Below are 24284 nucleotides of genomic sequence, written 5' to 3' on the forward strand. Positions count from 1 at the left end.
GCGCGTCTCCGAATGGAGGAAAAACACTCCGTGGAGCCAACGCCTCCGCTCGACCACACCGGGATTTGCACAAATCCAGCGAAGCAGCGCGTCGTTTGCCTTGGCTTAGACCTCCCGCAGACCGACCCCTGCCGAACTTAACCCCGGATGAGGCTAGGTCTATGGGAGTCCGGTATAAATTAGACCCGGCTCTACCAGGATGTATTCCCGCGACAATTCCACTCCCCTTCAAGCAATTGCGCAACAATGGCCGGGCTAACACGGCTGTGTACGTGGTTCTTCCTCGCTCTGCTGGGATTCTCGCTATCTTCCGGCGCCTCAACACAGGAAGAGACAACGCAATGGCCGCTACACAATGACGGCCTGAACAAGGTTGTGCAGTGGGACCACTACAGCTTCCAAGTCAATGACCAGCGCATCTTCATCTTCTCCGGCGAGTTCCACTACTGGCGCATTCCAGTCCCCGGTCTGTGGCGCGATATCCTGGAAAAGATCAAGGCTGCCGGATTTACGGCGTTTGCCTTCTACGCGAACTGGGCATACCATGCGCCCAACAACCACACCCTCGACTTTTCAACAGGGGCGCACGATATCAGACCTCTCTTTGAGCTTGCCAAGGAGATAGGTCTGTATATCATCGTCCGTCCGGGTCCATACATCAATGCTGAAGTCACCGCTGGGGGGTTTCCCTTGTGGTTGACCACGGGAGACTATGGCTCACTGCGGAATAATGATACGCGGTATACGAAGGCGTGGACGCCGTACTTCAGTGAAATGTCGCAGGTCACGAGCAAATATCAAGTGACAGATGGCGAGAATGCCCTATGCTATCAGATTGAAAATGAGTATGGTGATCAGTGGGTTGGGAATCCCTCTGAGCGCGACCCGAATGAAACGGCTATTTCGTACATGGAGCTACTTGAGGCGAATGCGCGCAAGAATGGGATTACCGTGCCGCTCACGTCGAATGATCCGAATATGAATACTCATTCCTGGGGGAGTGACTGGTCCAATGATGGTGGGAATGTGGATGTATCAGGCGTCGATTCGTATCCTTCCGTATGTCCATCCACACAGTGAAGTAACTATGTATTTGTTGCATACTAACTCGGCCCTAGTGCTGGACCTGCGATCTCAGCCAATGCACCTCGACCAATGGAGTCTACGTGCCCTTCCAGGTGGTGGAATACTACGAGTACTTCCAAGAGAACCAGCCCACGATGCCGGAGTTCATGCCCGAGTTCCAGGGCGGCTCGTACAATCCCTGGGGCGGGCCCGAGGGCGGTTGCGCCGAAAACTCAGACGCCGAGTTCGCGAACCTGTTCTACCGGTGGAACATCGGGCAGCGTGTCACGGCCATGAGCCTGTACATGCTGTTCGGCGGCACGAACTGGGGCGCCATTGCTGCTCCCGTCACGGCAAGCAGCTACGACTACTCATCTCCCATCTCGGAGGACCGCTCCATCGGTTCGAAGTACTACGAGACCAAACTGCTGGCACTATTTACTCGCGCCGCGAAGGATCTGACTATGACCGAGCTGAAGGATAATGGCACCCAGTATACCACCAACAGCGCGGTGAGAGCGTACGAGCTGCGGAATCCGGAGACGAATGCTGGATTCTATCCTACTTTCCATGTGAATACGTCGCTTTCCACAAACGAGGCATTCCGTCTTCATGTTGATACCTCGGCCGGTGCCTTGACTGTCCCAAGACACGGAGGCACGATCCGATTGAACGGCCACCAGTCCAAGATCATCGTGACGGATTTCACATTCGGGTCCAACAAACTGCTGTACTCGACCGCCGAGGTGCTCACCTACGCCGTCTTCGACAAGACCCCGACCCTGGTTCTGTGGGTTCCAACCGGCGAATCAGGGGAGTTCGCCGTCAAGGGCGCAAAGAAGGGATCTATTAAGAAGTGCCAGGGATGTTCGCATGTCGAGTTCTATCACGAAGATAACGGGTTGACTATTACCTTCACGCAGTCGTATGGTATGAGCGTTGTCGAACTTGACAATGATGTGCGAGTAGTCCTACTCGACCGTACACACGCCTATCGTTTCTGGGCGCCTGCGCTCACTAATGATCCATTGGTCCCTGAGACAGAGAGCGGTATGTACTGTTTCAAGTGTATAGCGGAAGGAAGTATCTCACATTTTACTACGCAGTGCTCATCCAGGGCCCATACCTCGTCCGAGGTGCTAAGTTGTCAGGATCTACGCTGGCCGTAACGGGTGATGCCATCAACACCACGGCCCTGGAAGTTTTCGCGCCCCGGCATGTCAAGACAATTACGTGGAACGGCAAGATGCTTCACACACAGCGGACAGAGTATGGCAGTCTCAAGGGCTTGCCTGCTGCACCGGCCTCGGTCAAATTGCCCTCCTTTGGAACATGGAAGACCAAGGATAGTTTGCCGGAGAGATTCGCAGATTATGATGATTCCGGACCGGCATGGGTCGGTATGTATCTTTATATCTTTGGGTGGCCTAGCAGCGTAACTGACGATCCAGATGCCGACCATATGACAACTCTGAACCCGCATACTCCGACCACCCTCCCGGTTCTATACGCAGACGAATACGGTGAGTCCACCCCTGACACTTGATATGACCAATAGCTGATAGCCCAGGCTTCCACAACGGCGTCCGTCTCTGGCGCGGCCACTTCACCGGTAGTGCAACAGGAGTTTCTCTCAACGTGCAAGGTGGATGGGCCTTGTAAGTAGCACCCTTCCCAAATCAGAGGATAGGCTATCAAGGCTAACTCCCATCTAGTGGCTGGTCAGCCTGGCTAAACGGCCAATTAATCGGCTCATACTTCGGCAGCGCGGCCGCAGAGCAAGCCAACCTAACCCTCTCATTCGCAAACGCCACACTCCATCACAAAGAACCCAACGTGCTCCTCGTAGTCCACGATGACACAGGCCACGACGAAACAAGCGGCGCGCTGAACCCGCGCGGCATCCTCGGCGCAAAACTGCTCGGCTCCTCGGACCCCACGTTCACACACTGGAAAATCGCCGGCACAGCAGGCGGCGAATCCAACATCGACCCTGTGCGCGGCGTCTACAACGAAGATGGCCTGCACGGCGAGCGGGTGGGATGGCATCTCCCCGGCTTCGACGACAGCAAGTGGCCGTCGTCGTCCACGTCCGCAGAAAGAAAATCGGAACCATCAGCCCTCCTCAGCTTCAAAGGCGCAACAGTCCAGTTCTTCCGCACAACTATCCCCCTCAACCTACCACCGGGACACGACATCTCCATCTCCTTTGTCCTGTCCACCCCCACAGGCTCAACGAAAGCGTACCGCGCCCAGCTCTTCGTGAACGGATACCAGTATGGCAGGTATAATCCGTACATCGGGAACCAGGTGGTATACCCTGTTCCGGCGGGTATTCTGAACTACAGCGGAGAGAATACGGTGGCGGTTGCGGTGTGGGCGCAGACGGTAGAGGGGGCTAGTATTGGTGTTGATTGGCGGGTCAATTACATCGCTGATAGCTCGTTGGATGTTGTGCAGTTGGCTCGTGAGGAGGAGGCGTTGAGACCTGTTTGGACTAAGGAGAGGGAAGTGTACGCTTAGTTGGGTGGCGGGTGGTATATACACGTTGAGATGAAAAGGACAAAAAGAACTCGGTGAAGAATATATAAGTATGCGCTACATTGATGGCAAGGCCACCTCTGTGAAATAAAGGGTGTCAAATGTAGCCAAGTGCGTCTAAATCTAGTAACACCACCGGAGTAAACATAGTCACTAAATCGTAATCGTAGACAAAACAGCAAATGCATCTTAAACCAGGAAGCGGAAGCCACGGTGGCTCGCCTCGCCCGGAACACCACCGCTAACAGCACCCTCAACGGACTCGCCGCGGTCAAGCTTCTTGTTCAGGCGGACCAGAATGAAGCGGAGGACTGTAGCGCTGAGGATGGCGATGACGGCGGTAGCACAGTTGACGGACATGGCAGGCACTGGAAGAGAGAGAAGGTTAGGTATGAATCAATGATGACAGAGAGAGGCAAACATACCGAACCGCGGAGCATCGCTATCAGGATACATGTAACTAGCATAGATACTGCTTGCGTTGCTAACGCAATTGATAGCCGCCAGCGCAGCAGCACGCTTCGCAGCGGGACGGGGCAGAGTGTTCGAGATCCAGCCCAGAGCGACGACGTAGCCGGCGTAGAACGACGGGACCATGAGCATCATGGAGACATAGCGGGGCGCGACGCTGGTGGTAGTCGCAGCGATGATGAAGGCCACGACGGAGAGGTACAGCGGCAGGGTGACGTGCCAGTAGCGCTCGCCCGTTCGGTCAGCATGCCATGCGTTAGCGAAGGCGCTCACCACGGCGAGACAGTAGGGCGGTGCGGTGAGAAGGAGGGTGTCGATGTCGTTGAAGTTGAGGGTTTCAACAACTGTTGGGAAAAAGTTTGTGACGGAGGCCGAGGAGACAATGCAGAGGATCATGAGCATCTAGATGGCATTGTTAGTTGGGTGCATGCATTTCGGAAAGGCTTGACGGACCAGAATCCACGTCTTGATGTCCATAACGGCTAGCTTGGCGCCGTGCAGGAACGACTGCTGCTCGCTGTCAATCCAGTCGTCTTCACCGATATCCTCTTCCAGTCGCCAGGCAGCCAGTTCCTTCTCCTCGTCCGAGAGCCAGGGGGTGGTGCGAGGGAAGTTGGGCAGGACCCAGATGGAGATGAAAGCGACGACAATGGTGATGGCACCTTCGATGATGAAAAGCCAGCGCCTAGGGTGGATTAGCTAGGATTCTTTTTTCCGAGAAGGGCAGCAACGTACCAGGCCCGAAGTCCCTTGACGCCGTCCATGCCACCGGTGATACCCGCCGCGATCAGACCGGAGAAAGCGCCCGAGATCAAGGAGCCCGAGTATAGAGCGGCAGTGCGGAAACCGAGTTCCTTGCGCGTGTACCACGCACTAAGGAAGTACAAGCAACCGGGCTAACCACGAGTCAGCTGCGGCAATCCAAGATCAAAGTCAAAAGACATACAAAGTAGGCGGCCTCGACGAAACCGAGGAAGAATCGGGTCACCACCAGACCGGCAAAGTTCTCTGCGGCAGCGGTGCAGGTGGAGATGACGCCCCAGAGCATCATGGCACAGGGAAGGTAGATAGCGGGCTTGCCGAATTTGTTCAGAAGCAGGTTGGACGGGACTAGCAGGGTCAGTCAGGTCTGATGCGAGTTATTTGTTGACAAAAAAACTTACTCTGCATCAGCAGGTAACCGACGAACAAGATACTGACACAAGTCTAAGGAATACAATGTCAGCCTTCCATCCTGAGCGTGATCCGCTTTGGAACAGTACTTACCGCGTATTGATTCCCCTGCAGATTCAAATCCTGCGGAAGACCAGCCAACCTCGCCGCGGCCTAGAGGGAGAGAAGTAGTCAGCACAGATAGAAACTAATGCATTGGATCCAGACTGACGATATTGTTGCGATCCAGGTAATTGAGGATATACATGATGATGATCATGGGCAGCAGACGGAAATCAATCTTGCGGACGAGGGCCTTCTCAGCCCTCTCTCGCTCCTCCGGCGACAGACTGGCAACATAGGCCGGTGCCTCCTTGCGAGGATTGGGCTTGTCGGCATTGGCCACAATCTCGACGTTGTCGACATGACTCTTGTCGACGCCGATGGCTTCGAGGTCGCCCGAGTTCCTGGGAGACATAGTGCTTGGTGGTGTGGGTTTTATTTCAGGGTTTTGAATGAGTATAAAGAGAGAGAGAAAGAGTAGTAAATAACCCCGAAGAGGCCAGGAACGAAGATGCCACAGCAAGCAAGGGAGGATGGGAAGAATGGAAAGAGAGAAAAAAAAGTTCGGAAACGGACCGGGACTCGGGAAGCCTGTCTCTTTTTGTTATTGTGGGAAGACAAGACGAGAAGACGGAGTGTGGATCAAGCCGAAGCAATAAAAATCAAGATCCCGGGGTTGAGAGCAAAGTGAGCACAATGTGGGTTCCCCACGGGACTCAACAGTCTTTTTCGGCCAGCTGGCCATTGAGAGCGAGTGCAACATGGAGAAGCCGGCCAATAATTGAGTCGAGTCGGCTGGGGAAGCGAAAAAAAAAAAGAATGGACCCGATGCCGAGAAGGACAGGCCGAGGGTTGCGGGGAGCAAAAAGCAGCGAACAGGCAGGGATCCGCGCCGACGTGGGGGCTAGTTCTCGGCGCTAGACCGGGAAGGGCAGGTCTCGCGGCGTGGGGGTGCCATGCTGCAGAGCCTGGATTTTGGGGGGTGCGGGTGGTGATGGTGGTTTGGTCCCTAAGCGGACGAGAAAATTAGTTGAAAGCACTCGGGTTGATATTGAAATGTGCATCGGATTCTGTCTGTGAAGTATACGCTCCCAACTCGCAGAATTGGTTGATCCCGATGAGCCAAGGCCTCCCCGGCCCGATTGTAACCAGTCTCATGGGGGTTGCAGCTGTGGAGCAGGCCACTGGACAGCCATTGCCATTTGTCACGGATTCAGGAGCCAGCAATAGTAAGCCAATCAACGTGACGCAAACATTCTATAATGACCAAGGTTTAATGACCACCTCGGCAGACTCCCGGGCTATGTTGTTATAACGCTAGTCTGTTTCAACTATCGTGGATGACACACAGCATTCCACTTAAGAACTAGGGACCAGAAACTGACCCCCACGTCTTCAGAGAATCATCCCACCCACCTAGGGTTGCCGATTCACTGATGTAGTGCCGTTACTGAAGAAACATTATTATTCCCGATGCCGGGTCTACTTCGGCCCCTTCTTCACTCGGTGAATGCCGACCGATCAGCTACGCCAGGAATCTACAAATGCCGAGTGTCACATAATTGAACACAACTCCATTCGCACAGAGAAGAGAGAAAAACAGAACGAGGAGACGATTTTTGCGCATATATGCCATGCCTTCCGCCCACACGCAAACACTATTACCGATGACACACAGCACAAGACAACACAGAAGCATGCAGAACGAGATGCCGAGTGGAAGGAAAGGGAAGATGCGCGAGGGAGAGAGAAGAACTCAGTTGTTGCATTCGAGTGAGCTCAGTGAATGATAAAAGAACTGTAAAGGAAAAGAAAGGGCCAGAAACGACCAGGAAGACTCGCCCGAGGACTGAATCGGAGACTGAGTGAGAGATGTGCTAGAGAGAGAAAAAAGTAGACAAAAAGAAAGAACTGCCAGTGCCCACGCTCCCAATACTCGATGACAATGATTCAAATGTACGATGCAAAAAAAGGAAAATCGGGAGACAAAAAAAGAGAGAAAAGTGAACCTCCAAACCCAATTAGATGGCAGGGGAGGAAGAACATTCGTTAGATCAGCGCCCAAAACAATCGAGAGTCGACTGGAAATAGTCCAAGCTGCGTGCACACAGCCAGTGCCGCAGGGAAGTCGGTCACGAGACAGGCCACGTTCGTTGTTGTTCAATTTCGCTAAATGTAGAACACCAAAACGGGAGCCCGAGCCACCAATGCAGAAAGGTTGAAAAAAAAGAGTTCGTCGAGGGTTGGAAATGTGTGAAGAATGCAACGCCTTGCAAATCGCCGGAAGTGATGCAGATCTATGGACAAGGACGGAAGGCCCGGGATATCGGTCGAATGCTCGACCAAACCTCAAATGAAGTGTGTGTAGATCTTAGAATTCTCGTGAACCTCCATCTCCTGCACAGGCTGTTAGAAATATGACCGTCAAAAGACGTCGGGGGCAGACTCACCATTTTAAAGTTGTTGATCTCTTCCCGAATCTGCTGGGCCAGCAGAGGCGTCAAGCGATTGCAGGTCGCGATCTCTCCGCGTCGATCATACTCGCCACTGGGCCAGGTCTCGTGGAACTGAATACGAGGGCTGAACACAATGTTCCTTCCGGCCACCGCCTGGGGAGTGATGGGTGCACTCTTCGCCTCCGAGGCCGTGTACCGTCCCTCGCTCGAGAGGAAGTAATCTTCTCCGGCGATTTTCACCGAGTCCGTGTGACGATGGACGGAGCGCGTGGATTCATCGGGGGTAGTCGGGGCACTGGAGTGCGGCGAGTCGGTGGTGCCGTTGAGTGCATGGGCTGCTGTCGTAACATCCAGGTCGGAGTGCGTTTCTATGTGACGAGTTAGCACACGATTTCAAGGATATTCTGGAAATATCTCACTCTTGAGGATACCCTTTCGGACAGCCGCCAGAACCTCCGCACGCTCCCGATCTCCTCCCATGATGCTTTTACGCGATTGGGAGTTCTCCATAGCGATTCTCTCCTGGACAAAGCTGGATCGTCCATTGTCCGACCCACTGCTCTCTACTTTGGGGAAGACCGTACCGCCATGATGCATGTCCTGAGGGTCAGCGTTAACCGCCACGCTCTCACGTTCAGCTTCAACATTCACCACAGAAATCTGAGGCATCGAAGGCTCCATCGTTGCACCCTCCGTCGAATTGATACTGGCGATAGACTTTGCCCGGAACAAACCAACGAGAGACCGGGTGGACTTTTTCATGCCCTTGCCCATTTTGCGAAGCATCATCGAGGCCGAGGAGGCTGTCGATGAGATCGATAAATTGTCGGTAGATCCGGCGAAGAAGTGGCTCTGGTGAGAATAGATGCTTTCGCCCAAGCCACCAGCTTCTTGTTGCTCGGCAATCGCAGCCTGCTCTGGACCAAGTTCATCCTGAAGCGCTTCCCGGCGAGCCCTCTCCGCAGCAACTGCTTCACGCTTGTTTGCATTGGTCTGTGCCGACGCCTTAAGAAGTTCCGACGCGCTCCCAAAGGAGAAAGCCCGTCGCAAGCGTGACTTGCCGGGCCGCTTGCCCTCATTCTTCAGCTCGGTGAGACGTTTCGCTGCGGGAGAATCCAACGGAGACGGAGACGATTTCTGTTCAGGATCGGTGGCGGTTTTTGCGGGTTGTGGGGATTGAGAACTCGTAGAGACGGGTTGAGACAGAGGTGACGGCTTGCGTTTGATCTCTTCGGACTTCCCGCTCTTAATATTGGCAGAGGACGAGTCTGCAGCAGCCCCTTCACGCACCGAGGAAGTCGAGGAGTGAGCAGAATGGATGCTCCCTAAACTCTCTCGCTGCGAATGGGCCGATTGGGGTCGACGGTTGGAGTCAAAAGAGATGAAGTCGTAGGAACCGGATGGGGGTGTGGTTGTCGGAAGCTGGAGCTGCAGGTTGGGATAGGCCGAAGAGTCAATGTTTCCCAAACTTCGGCGACGATACCGCTTGGCCAGCTCTGGCTGCGATCGGTCCACATAGGACGAATCATCCACGCTCGAAACCCGACTATGGCCATTCAATCGAAGAACGTTTGGAGTGGAGCTCACCGCGGCCGCCTGGTCCTCCGGTGTCACCACAGTCGATGCTTGAAGAGGTGATCCAGTTGCTGAAGACTGTGATGGAGAAGCAGCCTCCGCACGTTGATTGCCGCGGCGATATCGATTTGGGGAGGGCTTGACGGCGCCGGACGGAGAGGAGATGTTCATGACGGAAACAGGAGAGGGGATGTTGGCGGTGGACAGCGGACGCAGCTGCTGGTCCCCCCTAAGCTGCCTTGAAGGGAGTGCACTGTCGTCCTTGGAAAAGTGGGAACGGAAGGAAGAGTTGGAGGAAGACGAGGTCGATACAGAACCAGCTGCAGGGTGAGGTGCGACTCGGGGATGGGCACCGGCATAGGCCGGGTTCATGGAGCCCGGAGGGATCGTTGGGGCAGAGAAGGTGCGGTTCTCTGGCCGCATGTGAGGCGACCAGGACTGGCGGTGTTGGGCATTGGAGGAATGGCCCAGGTTCGGAGCCGCGTAGCCGTAAGGAGCGACCACAGGGTAGCCTGCTTGATAGCCCCCGGAGTTGGCCGCATTGAAGCCACTCCACGACATCGTATGGGCCCGAGAGCTCGGGGCTGTGGACTGGGAGGCAAAGGTGCCGGAGGAAGAAGAGGGACGCGTCGGGAGCACGGGAATCGTGCCAGTCTGTTGAGGGAGTGTTTGAACCAACGCAGCCATTGTGGTTCTCTCCACCGAGTATGAAACGAGGATACACGAGTGTCCGGGTCGGCTAGGATCTCGACAAGGCAACTCGCGGTGGATGGATCAGGAGGATCGTGTCAAGACGGGGTGGAAGAACGAAACGCGATGCTAGAAGGGTTTCAGGAGAGCTGTCAGCCAGGTTGTCCACCACGAAAGATTTTGACGGCCGTCAACAAGGTATGGACAGGTGGAGATCGAAGGGGAAAGGGGGCGTTGTGTCTTTTTTGGGGGTCGGGTTTTTTCTTTTTCTGCACCCGTTGGGGTGGCAGATTGAGACCGCGTCAGCCAGGGGGGAAGAAGAAGAAAACCGTACCTGTTCTAAGGTGGAAAAGGTATAATGATACACGGAATCAAAACGGATGCTCTGGATGCCAGACAGGGAAATGCACAAGAAAAGAAAAGAAGAAGCTCGAAACCAGGCGAGTCGACGAAACGAAGGTTGGCAGTAAGACGGAAAGGGACAGATGACCCCAGGTATGCCCGGATGCCTAGAACGGGAGAGCCATGTACAAAACAGGGGTAGGGGGAAAGGGGAGGACAGAAACAAGAAAAAGGCAAAGAGAGAAAGAAGGACACCGGAAGAAACGGTGCCTGTGGGGGGGGGGGGGAAAGAAGGGGAAGGAAGGAAAGGGGTGAGAGAGTGAAAATAGGAGGGGCTCTGCGGTCGGATAGGAGAGAGGATAGGGGCGGAACAGGACCAAGTGTATGGATGTACAAATTATGTTTCCTATAGTTACCGTAGTGGATTGCTTTCTCTTCTCTTCTGCTTCTACTCTCTCCTACCACTCCCTCTGATCCAATTCGCGTGCTGTGCCTGTCCTCTTCGCAAACGGGCAGCCCAGTACCTACGAGTGGCGCCATCGAAGTGCAACGCCAGGGTGCACGTGCAGGGCTTGCCCTCCTAGACTCAACGTAGTATTAAGACCGGATATTATTAACGATTCTCTGTACTGACGGCAGCGTTCGTCGAGGCAGTTATCTATCTGTGCAAAGGAGTTCCCGCGTGATCGACACGCCGCCAGCACGAGATTGGGGCGCCGGCCTAGTTGCTCACTGGTGTGTCTCTCCCCACTTACCACCGTTCATTGCTCCGTCCGGATTGGCGTGTGCGAAGCGTGGACTTGGGTGGACGGACTGCCTGCAAATCATCGAAAGGGGCATTTTGTTTCAACGCCCCATATCTGTGCGCGGAATTTTTTATGTTCGATGGTGCATCGCCCCGATGATCATTTATTATGTAACAGAGAATAATGAAGAAACTCATAATAATCGGGTCGAACCTGCCAGACTCTTCTTCCCCTTATCTTCGAATGCATAACTCCTCCCGTATCCACCACAGGAAGCACAGACACCCGTGGACAATTCCTGTACGATCCACCCATGGGAGAAACAAAAGTCCACTTCTCCATATCAATTGCACGCGAGGTGGAGACAGAAATTTGTTAGCAGGGAAACTAACGGATCTGTCAGCCCCCTCGCCGGATCATGCCACAGCTAAACGATAACGAACTAAAATTTCTCTGGTCCGGCTGTAATTGCGTGTCCGAGCGCACTGCTAATTAACGTCCGGGGAAGCAGAGATGTGGAGTGCTAATGACGATCCCAACGGTGGGCGTCTCTTGCTTTGCCCGGAAGCGGCCTGACCCCTGTATGCTATGTAGGAGAAAGCCACGTCGCAAGACAATTCTGGATCTGGATGTGAGTGTATAGAAAACTATTCCCTGCAGAACCGAAGTTTGGACAAGCCTTGATTTCTGCTGAGACACAATGGTGAGATGTATATTTCCGACAGCCACCTCTGCCGCTCCCGCCCCGCATGTCCAAAAACAAAACCCCTCGTTCTCGTAACACCTACCACTTTAAACCCCATTGGTCCTATTATATCCTCTTACGGGTAGTAGTTTGCAGGGCCTAACTAGTAGGGCCAAAATTGGCGTTTTTAACTCGAAACACCGGCAACGCCAACCGACCAAAAGAACCAAAACCCCGACATGCTGGGACCTATCATCACCGGAGCTCCAAGCACTGACCCGTGCTTGGTCCCGACATACGTACGGTACTGTAGATTTTTCCACCGTCTCTTCCCTTCGCGGGGATCAATGGAGGAGGAATCCGAATCCCCGGCCAGACGACCATAACTAGGGCCAAGTAAATAGGTGGTGTACCAAAACTCTACCACCACTACAGTCCTGGCACGAACAGGACACAGTCATACCTTGGCTGTGACATTTACCTTCCTTACCTTCCCACTACTCGAAGCGAGCAAGCTGACGAGTCCTAAGCAAATCGGATGGTGGCACACGCGATACGAACCAGCTGATTTGCCCTCTCACATCAGCATCTCACATAGTATTAGTACTTGCTTAAATACAGCCAGCCACTCGCGTTGCCCGCCGATAAGATGCGCCGGATGTATTCTCCGTGCTGCAGGGCTCCCGACGGGCAACCAAAGGCGACGCAAAAAGGAAAAAAGGAGGAATTTTCCGGAAATAATCTTGAGGCTCCCTTACAGATGATTCACCATACCCCAATTCCCAAGGCACCACGCCCTAACGTGCGCTTGGAGGCGAGAGTCACACAGCAGATATGTCGGCCACATTGCAATTGTCCTGATACAAGGACACTCGAGTTGAGGCGTGGGCCCATTGACAATCGCTCCAGCAGATCCCATGATGTGGGGGGACTGCGGTAGTCTGACGACACTGCGCGCGACACTGCGCAGGGCTGAAGTCATGGTGGCGATACCACAGTTATACTCGTGAGAAATGCATACAACCTCTAGTGGGAATAATGAAGTCTATTTTTGAGGTACTCTTCAAATCATATCCATCTCAAATCATCAAGACAGTGCACTGCACTGCACTGCATAGATCTAGAATCCAACGTCCTGGCCGTCATCAAAATCCCCCGAAACATCCATGCCATCCTCATCCATACCCTCGAAAATCATAAATTTCTCGTTCTTGGCTTCGGTCTCATCAGGGATGGAGTTCCCATGCTGTACCTCCGAATCCTTAAGGACACACTCGCGGCCGACATTGCTGCGTTTACCCAACACACAGCCCGTTAATTGGGCTCGAGGGCCAACGACTGCTCCGTCCATCAAGACACACCGCTGCAGTCGAGCGCCCATGGAGATCTTGCAATTAGCTCCGATCACGCTCTCCTTAATAACACAGCGCTCTTCGATAGTCGTGTTCTCGCCGACAAGGCAGTCACTCTTCGTAACCGTGCTTTTTTGCGCAACGTTCGCCGTCTCAGCGATTTTGGTGTTGAAGGCAAAAGGCGAGGCGGCGGCACGGCCAACTTCTTCGATAGCCTCGAGTTTGGCTAGGCGGAGAGATGTAGACAGAAGGATCGCAGAGCTGTCGATGCGCCGGACCAACGGAGCAGATGATAAAGACGAATGGATGTAAGCCAACATGGGTGGGACGGTCAATTCGCTCTTAGCTTCTGAGCCCGGAGCCTTGACACGGGATGCATAAGCGAGTGGGTTCTCCGAAGAGATATCCGTAGTGCCGGTTTTCGTCGTAGACATGTTGGTGAGTGATATTTCTTGCTCGATGTCGCCGTCGTCACTGCCATTTTCTCCGACTGCGGAACTGTGGCTCTCCTGCTGGAAGATCTCGTTCATTTTCAATTTCTCGCCCAACCCCGTTTGCCACTCCGACTTAGCCCACCATCCCACCAAGTCTTCGCTGACGCTCTGAAACTTCTCATTGAGCCGTGCAAAGTCCTTGACCCAGTACGGGAAGACGTAGATGTGAGCGTCGCGATAGCTGGTCAGCATCTTGACTTGAGCGTGCCTCTTCACCAATGAGTGACGGATCAGCAATGCCTTGTCTTCCTCCATTTTCTCCTTTAGTGTATCCATTGGCATTGAGAGGACCAATTTTGACAGGCCGCGTTCAGATCGAATGTCAATCTCGTCTCCTTCCAGCGGCGCCATACACACAAAATCGGCGGCCTCCTTCTTAATGCTCTCCTCCCGGCCTTGTGTCGGATAGAAAACACTAAGACCGCTACGGCGCCCTTCAAGCATCCACGTCTCCAAGAAAGAGATACCAGGGATCTCGCAAATGAGATCACACGGAAGAAGAAGAAAGTCGGATTTGATACACGCCTGAACTTCTGGAAGGCGAAGAAGCTCCGCAGTGCCTGTAACCATTTCTAGGTCGGCGGGTGCCAGGACTGACGGCGAGGGGGACGGTAGGCTGGTGAGATGCGGATTTTGGGAGAGCGCGGCCTCGAGCGCTGGAACAGCAGCTGGGGGTGAGATCAATGTGATAGAAGTGATTCCCATTTTCTTGCACCATTCAATGGGATAAAAGATCTGTGGCCGGTTGGCTATCTGAACCAAACCCTTGGGGTTCTCCTCCGGGTTTGACGTGAAGGTGTTGAGGGATACACCGGGCCCTATCATAAGTAGAACCGTTAGCCACAGCAAAATACACCGTAATTCGGTACACCAACCGCAAAGAATGAGAGCCTGCAGGCCCGTAGCTGGAACAGGGGGCCCCATCGTGAGCTTCAATGGATGGTGGGGTTGTCGACGAACTGTAGAGGCCGGCAGCTGTGTGCAAACGAATGCGAGTCGGAGGGGAAGATGCGCTCAGTAATAATCCAACTGTATCAATGAGCCCTGGTACAGCTCTTTGCCCTAACACAGCTCTGCAACCCGACCTCGCGACAATGACTCGATCCCGCTTTGATGCTTTTTTTGACCGCATCACGTGCTGATAGCTGAGTCATCCCAGCCTCCAGGTTTATGGCAGATGCAAACAGGGCAAACCATAACACCGCGGTAAACAGACACCAGCCACATGGTTTCCGAGGTTCACCTTCTTCGCCTCCCCAACTCCTTCCTCTCCCTTTTCCCTGCCTGGAAGAGGCCTGAAATGTGAAGAGGGCGTCCCTGCGACCGCGATTCTTGTCTCCTGAACGCCACGTTTGATCGACTACCCGCAATGTCCTACCAAGACCCTCGACGCCGCCGCGGCGGAGCCGGCGCCGGCTTCAGCTCTTCAGGCAGGCGCACTGCTACGGGATATTGGATTCCCCTGGCATTGACCGTTGGAGTTGCCACCCTCAGTATTGCGGCCTGGATCTGGAGTGAACGAAACGACGACGACGAAGAAGATGATCGTCCCCATGACAACGGGGAGGGTCCATACCCTCCTCCTGGCACTGTCGGAAACGACTTCCCTCCGCCTGGCTACGGGCCCGGAGAATATGCGCGAGGCACAGGGGCAGAGGTGATACCCGGGCAAGGTGCATATGACCCCAGTATCATGGCGCGCATGCAGGGTGCTTTGCGCCGAACCCCCAGCCCGCAACAGATCTTCGACGGTGCCAGCAGGAGAGTGGTGGCCGGCGTGACTGCTGCGGGTGCCTTCGTTGGTGGCGCTCTCACATCGATCCGGGAAGAAAACCGGGGCGAAAGCCGAGGCGACTTTGAGGACCACACTAGATGGTCGGAAGAGGCCCAATCCCGAGCAAACGAGCGAAGTCAGCAAGCGACCTTGAGTGGTGCTTTGCCAGGCCCCGTGGCAGCTACAGGACAGTCCTCGTCTGGCAAGAAGAAGACCATCGCAATCGTTGTATCCTCTCTTTCTCCCGCTGGTTCCGATGAATTTACCTCGGGACATGCTGTATGGACCTCCTCCACTTTCGCTCTCAGTGATTCATGCTGACAATTGCAGTCTATACTCTCTCACCTTCCGGAACATGTTGACATCGACACCTCGAGAATCTTCGTCTTGATCTATGCCCCGGATCTGAAACACGCCATCACCCCAGGAAGCGCTTCCCAGCCGACCATGTCTAGCGCCTCTTCATACTCGAATATTGCTCACGAAGATGCGGCGTCTTCCGGCGAACTTCCCGCTGGTGATATTGCCGAAGAACTCGAAGGCACGACCCCCTTCTTCAGGAATCTGTATTCCCAAGGTCAGGCGCTGGTCGAGAAGGATACCATGATCATGCCGTTCAGCACCGCAACTGGGTACGTACACCTTGTGCGTCATCTCTCCCCGGACCTTGTCTATGTACAAGAGTCTCTTACTGGAAACGAGGGTGATGCGGTGCGACACATCTCGGGATGGGTCCGACAAGTCATTGTCATCGTCGGCGGTGAGGGTGGCCACGGCGGTCTCATCGATAGCGATGATGAATCCGCTCTGGCCGACCAAGGAGAAAAATGGTGGCAGAAAGAAGGCACTACCGGCATTGGGAAACGGATTGACGTGGTCGACGTGTTGCGCATTGGCGATGACTGGCGTCGACGAGTGCGCGGGTTCGACTAAAGGTATTCTGGCCATGATGTTAATGTTTGATACTTGACCCCTAGCATGTCTATACTATTTTATGATGTTTGCCTGTGCAATTCAATATAATCCAATTTTATACTTTATTTCCCGTAGGGCGAAGTACAAGATTGACACTAAACCCCAAACGGAAACCGGCATCACCTGACCGCCCGCCGGCTTGGCAGTCATCCACTTCACTCTGCCCTCTCCGTGCGCTCTCCAGGCCTCTTCCCCGACTACGTCCACTCCTCGCGGCTTCACTCGATGGGCACCCTCGTTTCCTCTCCTTAGACTGCCGTCTACCGACCGGTTTGCATCGCCACCGCCGAACTGGTTGTCGTCCGGTGCCGACCTCCCCAATCCCCACATGTCTCGCGCATCGGTCATCTCATCAACTTTCGGAGCACGGCTTTGATCCCGCATCTTTCAATCGGCATTCACATACGGCGCATTCAGCACCCCAGCTGATCCCCGTGACGCGAAATCGGTATCGACACCATGGCTACCGCGGTCTCCAAGCCGACCTCGCAACCCCCGAAGATGAAGCGGCCGCCCCCGCCTTTTTCGCAGCCTGGGGTCAACGGAGTCAAGGCCCACCAGCCCTCGTCTTCGCCCCAGCTCGCGTCGAAACGTCCCCCGGGAAATTTTACGGCTACTTCCAGCCCCAATCTCGCGAACGGCGTGGCCAATGTGGCGAATTCCGTCAAGGGTCCCCTGAACCGAACAAGGAACCAGTCGCAAAAGCTCGCGGACGCATCTTCGCGACTTGGCCGGCCATTGACGAGAGGGGAACTGGCTGACAATGAAAACCGATCCGGGAGGACGTTCCCTGAGCCATATGGTGAGGCGTTTCAGCAAACTACGTCAGTGCCTTGTATCCTTGCTAACTCATCCCTTTCTTCTCAGTTAAAACCACACCATATATCCTCAAGAAATACGCCAAATGCCCACCATCCCTCATCGTGCATCTGCACCTGACGCATTTTCGATTCGAGCAGCAAGATGGCAGCTTCCCGTACAATTCGGAGATGAAGATTATTATCGAGCACATTCGTGCTGGGACTGTTCCTTATGACATGATTGAAGAGCTGCTGCGAGCTGGCGTACGCTTTTACGAAGGTAGCTTTTGGATTTGATGCCCATTTGTTCAGCAATCATACTAAAGATATTTCGTCAGGCTGTCTCATTGTCCGCGTCGTCGACCACAAATCCGTGTCGGCCCAAGCTAGGAAGTCCTCTGCGTCGCCATCCAATGGGAACAACGCACCTTTCTCTCTACACAACTATAACGAGCACGTTACCCCGTCCGCTTACGTTCCTTACCCGAAGCAGAACCAGCTTGCCACTGATGGCGCGAAGTCTGCGGATACTGCTAATCAAGCTCAGCCCAATGGTGATGTATCTGAGCAAGCAGAATCACAGACCCAAAAGGTTGAACCTTCACAAAAAGCTTCTGCGCCCAAGCCTCGAATCTTTACCACAGTGCTCCATCCTACTCCGCGCACATTGCAGGCAGAGCTGACTTTACTTGTCACCACACCTGACCCCAAATCTGCAAGGTCATCGACTGCAAACCAGCTCGCCCGGACACAGTCATCGTCAGTTGTGCCTCAATCGCCAGCATCCGCCGGTAACCAAGAGCGCCCCGCAAAAAGACAGAAGACTCTTGTTGAACCGCAGGATCTTCCAGAATGTGAAGCAAAGTTGACTCGAGCGTTGGCTGCTCCCCTGTTCCTGGATACTGTGGACAGCTTTGAAGCAGCGCAGAACCTGCTGAAGTTTCTGGAGAGCCCACTTCATCGCGACCCTCCACCATCACCCAAGCGTCGGAAGAGAACCATCGCCGAGCTTGCGGCTGATGAGGCGCTGGCTGCGGAGGAAGAGAGATTTATGCTCATTATGGACGAGCGCTTGGAGCCCACAGTGGCTGGTGCCACCGCGGGTACAAAGGCTGCTGTTGACGATGCGGGCGGTGTGGCGCCGTTCGAACCCCGGTTCTCTCGATTCAAGACACTGGAGACTATTCGCATGCAGCTTGATGATAAGGCTAAGCGCGAACATGAGATGAGGATGAAGCAGGAGCTGGCCAAGAGGCAACAGGCAGATCAGGAGAGAGAGCGGCGTCGCGCACTTGAACAGCGCCAAGCTGAAGAACATATCAAGGAAGAAGCACGGAGACATCAGCAATTGGCCGCTCAGCAGGCTCAGGCTCAGCTTGCCGCTCAGCAACAAAATCGACATGTCATGGCACAGCCAAACGGTGTCACCCAAGGACAGCAGTCCTCGCCGGTTGTGCGCAACCAGACTCCTCACAGTACATCGTCTCCATTGGTCGGCAACACCATGGCTCATCAGGCGGTTCCGATGAGCATCAGCGCCTCTCAACAGTCGGGAAGCCCACCACGACCTCCATCGGCCTTGCAGCATGCTCATCCTAATGTCATGAGTCATCCAATGGCTCCGTCACGAAGTCAACAAGGCCCAAGCCGGCATGGAACTCCGCAGATGACCCAAGGCACGCCAGCCATGTCGCAAGCTACACCCATTATGCGCAATGTTACCCCAACTCAGCGGATGGGCCACAGCAGTCCAAATCATCCGAATATGAACCAGACTCCGATGATGAACCAGGCAATGCCTGCGAATCCCCAGATGAACGGTGGCATGGGTCTCACGCCCCAGCAGCAACTGCTCTTGCAACAGAGACAGCAACAGCTTCTTGCTCAACAACAAGGGCATATGGGACACAATCAATTTACACCGCAGCAGCTTGCTCAAATGCAGGCTAATGCACATGCGCAGCAAAATATTCAATCCCACCAGCAACAACTGTTACATGCTCAACAACAACAGCAGCAGCAACACCCGCAGCAAAATCAGCAACCCATGCAGAATGCCGGCAATCAACACAATCAGCAGGCGTACCAGGCTCAGCTCATGCGTGCTCAATTCCAGCAGATGCAGATGGTCAAGCAGCAGCAAGGTGGCCAGCAACCGCAGCGACAGGGCCAGCAGAATCAACCTCAGCATGGCAGTCCGCAAATGACGCCTCAGCAGCAACAGGCGCAGCAGCAGCAGATGATGATGGCTGCCGCCCAGGCCAATGGTGGCCAGGTCCCTCCGAACATGCAGGGTATGAATATGGCCCAAAGATATAACCAGCTTTATCAACAACGATTGCTGCGACTGCGACATGAAATGTCGCAGCGGTATATGCCGCAGTACGGGCCACCAACCCAGTATCCGCCGCAGATTGCACAGCAATACGGCCCTGGGCTCGAGAAGAACGCGAAAGCCTGGGTACAGGATCTCATGCGGCGCGAGCGTGAAGCTGCCCAGCAACAGCGCGCCAACCAAGTTCAAGCTGCTGTGCAAGCTCAGCAAATGCAGCAACAACAGAACATGATGCATAACGGGATGGGCAATTGATGCCGTGAAGATGAGAAAGTGAGGATGTCTCCTCGAGAGCATCAAATTTCGGACTTACTTGTGAGATGTGATAACCCGAAATCTGGGGCAAGTTTGAGACTATTGGGAACATTTACGGTCTGCACGTCGAGAAAGAAACGCGCACGCCGCTGGCAAGGGCCCTTACAGTCTTCGTGGCTTTCTCGAATTTCTTTTCACTCATACTCTTGGGAATGTACAGGGACAGGCATCGCGCGAGAACAGAGGCTGGCGTTTTACAGAATTTCGCTTTTTTTCATGCTGCTGTGTTTCTTGTGATTTTGTACTATTTGGGAACGGCCTTTCCTTTTTCTTTTCGGCGGTGGGAACTCAAGGATTCATCGGACTCGATACCATTTGTATAGGAGTTCCTGTTCTATTTTGATTTTTTTGTGGTCTTTACGCGGATCAGGGGTTATTTTTGGTTGGGGCCGGTGGACTTGACGTTTTTCAATTCTTCGGTGTTGGAAATACCTAGTGCAGTTGAATCTAAAGCAAAAATTGCATTAACTGTTCGTTCAACAGGTTGCAATCTGTTTGTAGAGTCTGGTTTATTAAATATCTGATGGTTTCCCGGTGTGAGCGACAGGTATCTATCCCATGGATCCCCAGACTCCAGATCGTCCTACTAACCATAATACCCTTCCTCAGACTGTTGAGCTTGAAAATTTAAATTGAAACATTCATGGGATGTTCATGCCAATTAAAGAGAGTCATCATAGGAAGGTAAGAACAGATGGGAAACGGGGGGGGGAGGGGTCCTGGAAAGGGATAGGGGCAATGTTCGGTTGCGATCACAATGCAACACGCTCAAGAGACATCATTAATCTCTCATTCAGGTGGAATATGCCAAGGCATTATAATTTCTGACAGCAGTATACTCCTTCAAGATTTGAAAAGGGAAAGGGTGTCAACTATTCATATGATATAGTGAGGGGAAATCTCCGCGATCCTGCGGTGTGTTCATTTTTTACACGCAGAGTAGTGCATGTGATTATATCAGACATGACTAAGATGCTACCCCGTGTTTTGGATGCTCATTCCCGAGACCGTCTGGGGCTGGATTTATACCAGATCTGAAAAAATTACGCATGTGCTTTGATAAACACGCTTGCTACATAGATTATACCTAGGTAAGAACCTGGTAAAATACCTGGGCGATGCACTGCAGTCAATCAAACGCAGTGTATGGCTTGCGCATACTTTGACGCCTGCTCCCGGCATGCTCGATTTTCTTTACTTAATTTTTTTTATTTAATATTTTTTTGGACAAAAAAAAAGGAAATGGAAAATAAATCTGTGCATTCTTCTTCTAGGCTTCCATGTATGTGGTCAAACGTGGTGTTGATGTTGGTTCATGCGTCCAGACTCATGTGCCTCGGAGTACATGCGTTGGAATGTGATGTTGGACTTTCAGGCACCCATCCCGCCAATCCGCGCATGAGGGATCCCCATTGCATGTGGTTATTGACTCGATTGAGACATTTTTCGGGAAGAATTCCCTCTTTCACCTGCATTTGGAGTTGACTCTACTGGCGATGCGCGGACATCTCTGTCCCTAGCTTGCGGTAAGGGCAACGTTCGTTAAGACATACCATAAAGTGCGAACGCATCTATGCGACCAAAGACAGAACTTGTTTAGTATACTCAGTTCCAGTAAGCCTAAAATAAGAATACCAGAGGAAAATTTGATTCAATGATCCAAAACGCCCTTCCAGCCCACATAAAAAATGTTCACTACGAGACGGTAACTGTCCCATCTGGCTCAAGAACTCCAGTGCGGTCAATCAGCGCTCTTGCCCGAACATATGGGTCCAGTTTCCAGTAGTTACTCTGAAACTCCTCAACAATTGCCTCCCTCTTGGCCTTCAATTCCTTCACCGTCTTTTCATCTTCTTTTTCCGAAAATGTCGTGGAAGAAATCCATGCCGCTGTTGCAGCGAGTAGTCGCAGACCGATCATCATCCTCTCGAACATTAGAGCGTCCCGGGTCTTTGTGTCCTGCATGACCGTATTTTCGTCTGGCTTTGGCTTGACATACTCGTATTCCCATTCCTTTTCCCCGCCCAACTCTTTGGGGATATTCTCTCGAGGGATGAATTTCTCCAGGTCATCTGCTGATCGGGTAAAGTGGACTTTGGAGGCAACTACCGGGTCCATCCAGCCATGGATAATTTTCCAGAATCCTGTTCATCCAGAATATTTGTTCGTAGTTAGCTAACAACTGCAAGAGTAAAAGTTCAGTAATTTCCAACGTTTGGGAAGTCTGACCAGAGAAAATCCATGGCGCGTTATGGATAAGAAGTATGCCCAATGACTCTGGGTAATTGGCTTCAAAACATTTTATGATAAATTTGACTGGTGAATATTCCTATTATCGAAAAGTTAATATTTTGTGCCACATGCCTCACCAGGGCGAGGTTTGTAACTACCATGTTCGACAACCCGAACCCGGTCATATCAAAGACAATTCCCTAATTAATCCCAAATCAACTGTCAGTAAACAAATAAACACACAAATTGTCCAAACTTACACCTGTCTCCACTGGAGGAGTCACCAGTATCCGTGTCGTCTCGATGGTATGGACAATATACCGCTCGAGAGTTTTCTGACTCTGAGCTCCAGGCTTGTGCAGACAAACTCTCACAACACCAATAGGCCTGCCCTGTTTATCAAATCCATGGAGATAACTCTTGCCCATCTCAAACTGTGAAATAAAATCCTGTCCTTCCTTCCGCGCAGCAGAACTGAGTTTCTCATCTTCGGCTTGCTGCAGAGCGTGAAGCTCGCCCTTAGGCATGATATCATCATCAACTTCGATTTCCTTTCGCCATAAAATTGCCGAAGTCATCATTGCAAAGGCTTTTCCAACATCCCATTTTCTGGCTCGTAGAAAACGAAGAAGCAGGGCATCTGGGTGCTCCTGTTTAATCATTTTCAGCACCGCAAAGACCATCTCCTCTGGGCCTAGCTTGGACAAAATTGTCTGCATGGACTTAATCTCCGACTCGGGAACGCCCATATCTCGAAGCTGTTTAAATAGCATAGAAAAATGTTCCGGTGTCACCTTCCGCGAAGCCATCTCCGAGATGATGTTCTTTTCGGCTTCTTTGTTGATCAGAGACTCCATCTTGTCAAGAGCCTTTTGTTCTTTATTTTCACCATTTGTGTCTGAAGTAGACAAGTTGTTTGCAGCCGATGAAGTAGGCTTCTCCTTATTTAATGCAGCTAAAATTGCATCCACAGACGGTTCCTGGATATTATCTAGAGCCTCAAAGAGCTGATGGGGTGAGCCTTGTGGGATCGGAACGTCGTACACAGCAGACAGTACAGAAGCTGCCGAATTGAACAAGAGGATCCATAACTCTCGTAGTTTTGCTTCCTGGCTTTGGGTGAGGTGATACACGTACCCCGACAGCGGATCGGATGAGATAGTCATTGGGTAGCAGAAGATTTCTGAGTTGATGATAAAGAAGTATCAACTAGTGAGGTTACAATCTTTTAGTCCATCTGGGGCTATATATTGTGTTCCTTTTTATGTAATGATATGCAGAACCAACGGGGCCAACTGTGAAGCCGTGCCGAGGACCGACCCCTCCTTGACAGTTGATTTCACAAGTCAACTCCATGGTACCACCTCGGTGTTTGAAATATATTGAATGTCATTGGACGGGTTCTTTCTTTCTAAATCTCACGAGGCTTGCAAATAGACTCTTAGTGAGAGGTTGGTACGTAGAGGGATAATGGCATCTCCCACGGGTTGTAGGGTTGTCTGGGGCGCGGGTAGCACATGATAATTATTGATAATTAAAGATAAGATTTTTGAGTTAACGATTCACCGATCTCTTGCGGGGTAGCCTTTTAGAGAAATTGCTACTTACTCACCCCTTCAATTATTGGCTTTCGCCGGCCTCTCTATTTCAGCGGTTATCTTAGAGAATGTGGAGGCCACTCGCGATAGTTAGCGGAGATGATAAGGTCGAGACAGGGCAGTCAATGCAAGAAATAAATTTACCTCACCTTCTGTAAGATGTCTCATGCAACATCGAGTAGTATTTATACTGACTAGAGGTCTTCCAGGCACTGGGCGAGACATCCGTACTATGCAGTTGGCTGAGAGGTTGCAAACCTGAACGTGTAAACACAGCGACACCGAGCTAACTGAGGCCATAGTAAGGTAGTAATCTCTGAATGGTAGTTTATTTGCGAAAGGACAATAACGGTTCCGGTTGTTGAAAGCAATTGAATCCGAAAAAGAAGGGACCGATTTCCATGTCTGAAATATAAGGCCCTCACATGGTAATGATTACACAATCTACTTGACTAGCGGGAATTTTGTTTTACCAGTGTCCTCAGGAAACAAAGTAACAAAGTGCGATAATTTCCTCAAACTTGACCCAAAAAAAACCGTCACTATTGGCGTGTCATCAGCGTCTAGGCCAAGAATGCCAAGGACTCTTACGCGCAACACCCAATTAGACACGTGACAATTGT

At 52.5% G+C, this 24284-nt stretch overlaps 7 protein-coding genes across 7 annotated transcripts; 3 read left to right on the forward strand and 4 right to left on the reverse strand.

Annotated features, from left to right (window-relative positions):
* Positions 1 to 12: 12 nt before the first annotated feature.
* Positions 13 to 3588, forward strand: N7474_004651 (glycoside hydrolase family 35 protein; the record flags this gene model as incomplete). Its single annotated transcript, XM_057196066.1, has 5 exons — positions 13 to 93; positions 199 to 1059; positions 1119 to 2115; positions 2172 to 2465; positions 2792 to 3588. 5 exons carry the CDS (start codon positions 13 to 15, stop codon positions 3586 to 3588), a joined length of 3030 nt encoding a protein of 1009 aa, XP_057053462.1.
* Positions 3589 to 3795: 207 nt separating this feature from the next.
* Positions 3796 to 5707, reverse strand: N7474_004652 (putative MFS transporter; the record flags this gene model as incomplete). Its single annotated transcript, XM_057196067.1, has 8 exons — positions 3796 to 3974; positions 4032 to 4479; positions 4531 to 4762; positions 4813 to 4973; positions 5024 to 5187; positions 5241 to 5283; positions 5344 to 5403; positions 5462 to 5707. 8 exons carry the CDS (start codon positions 5705 to 5707, stop codon positions 3796 to 3798), a joined length of 1533 nt encoding a protein of 510 aa, XP_057053463.1.
* A 1934-nt stretch (positions 5708 to 7641) lies between these two features.
* N7474_004653 (uncharacterized protein) lies at positions 7642 to 10010 on the reverse strand (the record flags this gene model as incomplete). The annotated part of the gene is made up of 3 exons (XM_057196068.1): positions 7642 to 7689; positions 7743 to 8116; positions 8168 to 10010. 3 exons carry the CDS (start codon positions 10008 to 10010, stop codon positions 7642 to 7644), a joined length of 2265 nt encoding a protein of 754 aa, XP_057053464.1.
* Positions 10011 to 12906: 2896 nt separating this feature from the next.
* Positions 12907 to 14556, reverse strand: N7474_004654 (translation initiation factor eIF2B subunit gamma; the record flags this gene model as incomplete). The annotated part of the gene is made up of 2 exons (XM_057196069.1): positions 12907 to 14450; positions 14508 to 14556. 2 exons carry the CDS (start codon positions 14554 to 14556, stop codon positions 12907 to 12909), a joined length of 1593 nt encoding a protein of 530 aa, XP_057053465.1.
* A 445-nt stretch (positions 14557 to 15001) lies between these two features.
* Positions 15002 to 16339, forward strand: N7474_004655 (uncharacterized protein; the record flags this gene model as incomplete). Its single annotated transcript, XM_057196070.1, has 2 exons — positions 15002 to 15685; positions 15737 to 16339. The coding sequence occupies 2 exons, from the start codon at positions 15002 to 15004 to the stop codon at positions 16337 to 16339; spliced, it is 1287 nt and encodes a 428-aa protein (XP_057053466.1).
* A 501-nt stretch (positions 16340 to 16840) lies between these two features.
* N7474_004656 (uncharacterized protein) lies at positions 16841 to 19771 on the forward strand (the record flags this gene model as incomplete). The annotated part of the gene is made up of 3 exons (XM_057196071.1): positions 16841 to 17183; positions 17249 to 17461; positions 17520 to 19771. The coding sequence occupies 3 exons, from the start codon at positions 16841 to 16843 to the stop codon at positions 19769 to 19771; spliced, it is 2808 nt and encodes a 935-aa protein (XP_057053467.1).
* Positions 19772 to 21526: 1755 nt separating this feature from the next.
* Positions 21527 to 23229, reverse strand: N7474_004657 (CRAL-TRIO domain-containing protein; the record flags this gene model as incomplete). The annotated part of the gene is made up of 4 exons (XM_057196072.1): positions 21527 to 21975; positions 22061 to 22160; positions 22201 to 22263; positions 22324 to 23229. The coding sequence occupies 4 exons, from the start codon at positions 23227 to 23229 to the stop codon at positions 21527 to 21529; spliced, it is 1518 nt and encodes a 505-aa protein (XP_057053468.1).
* Positions 23230 to 24284: the final 1055 nt, after the last annotated feature.

This window comes from Penicillium riverlandense (assembly GCF_028828495.1).
Source record: "Penicillium riverlandense strain IBT 135883 chromosome Unknown utg000003l_segment0_segment0, whole genome shotgun sequence".
Taxonomy (NCBI): Eukaryota; Fungi; Ascomycota; class Eurotiomycetes; order Eurotiales; family Aspergillaceae; genus Penicillium; species Penicillium riverlandense.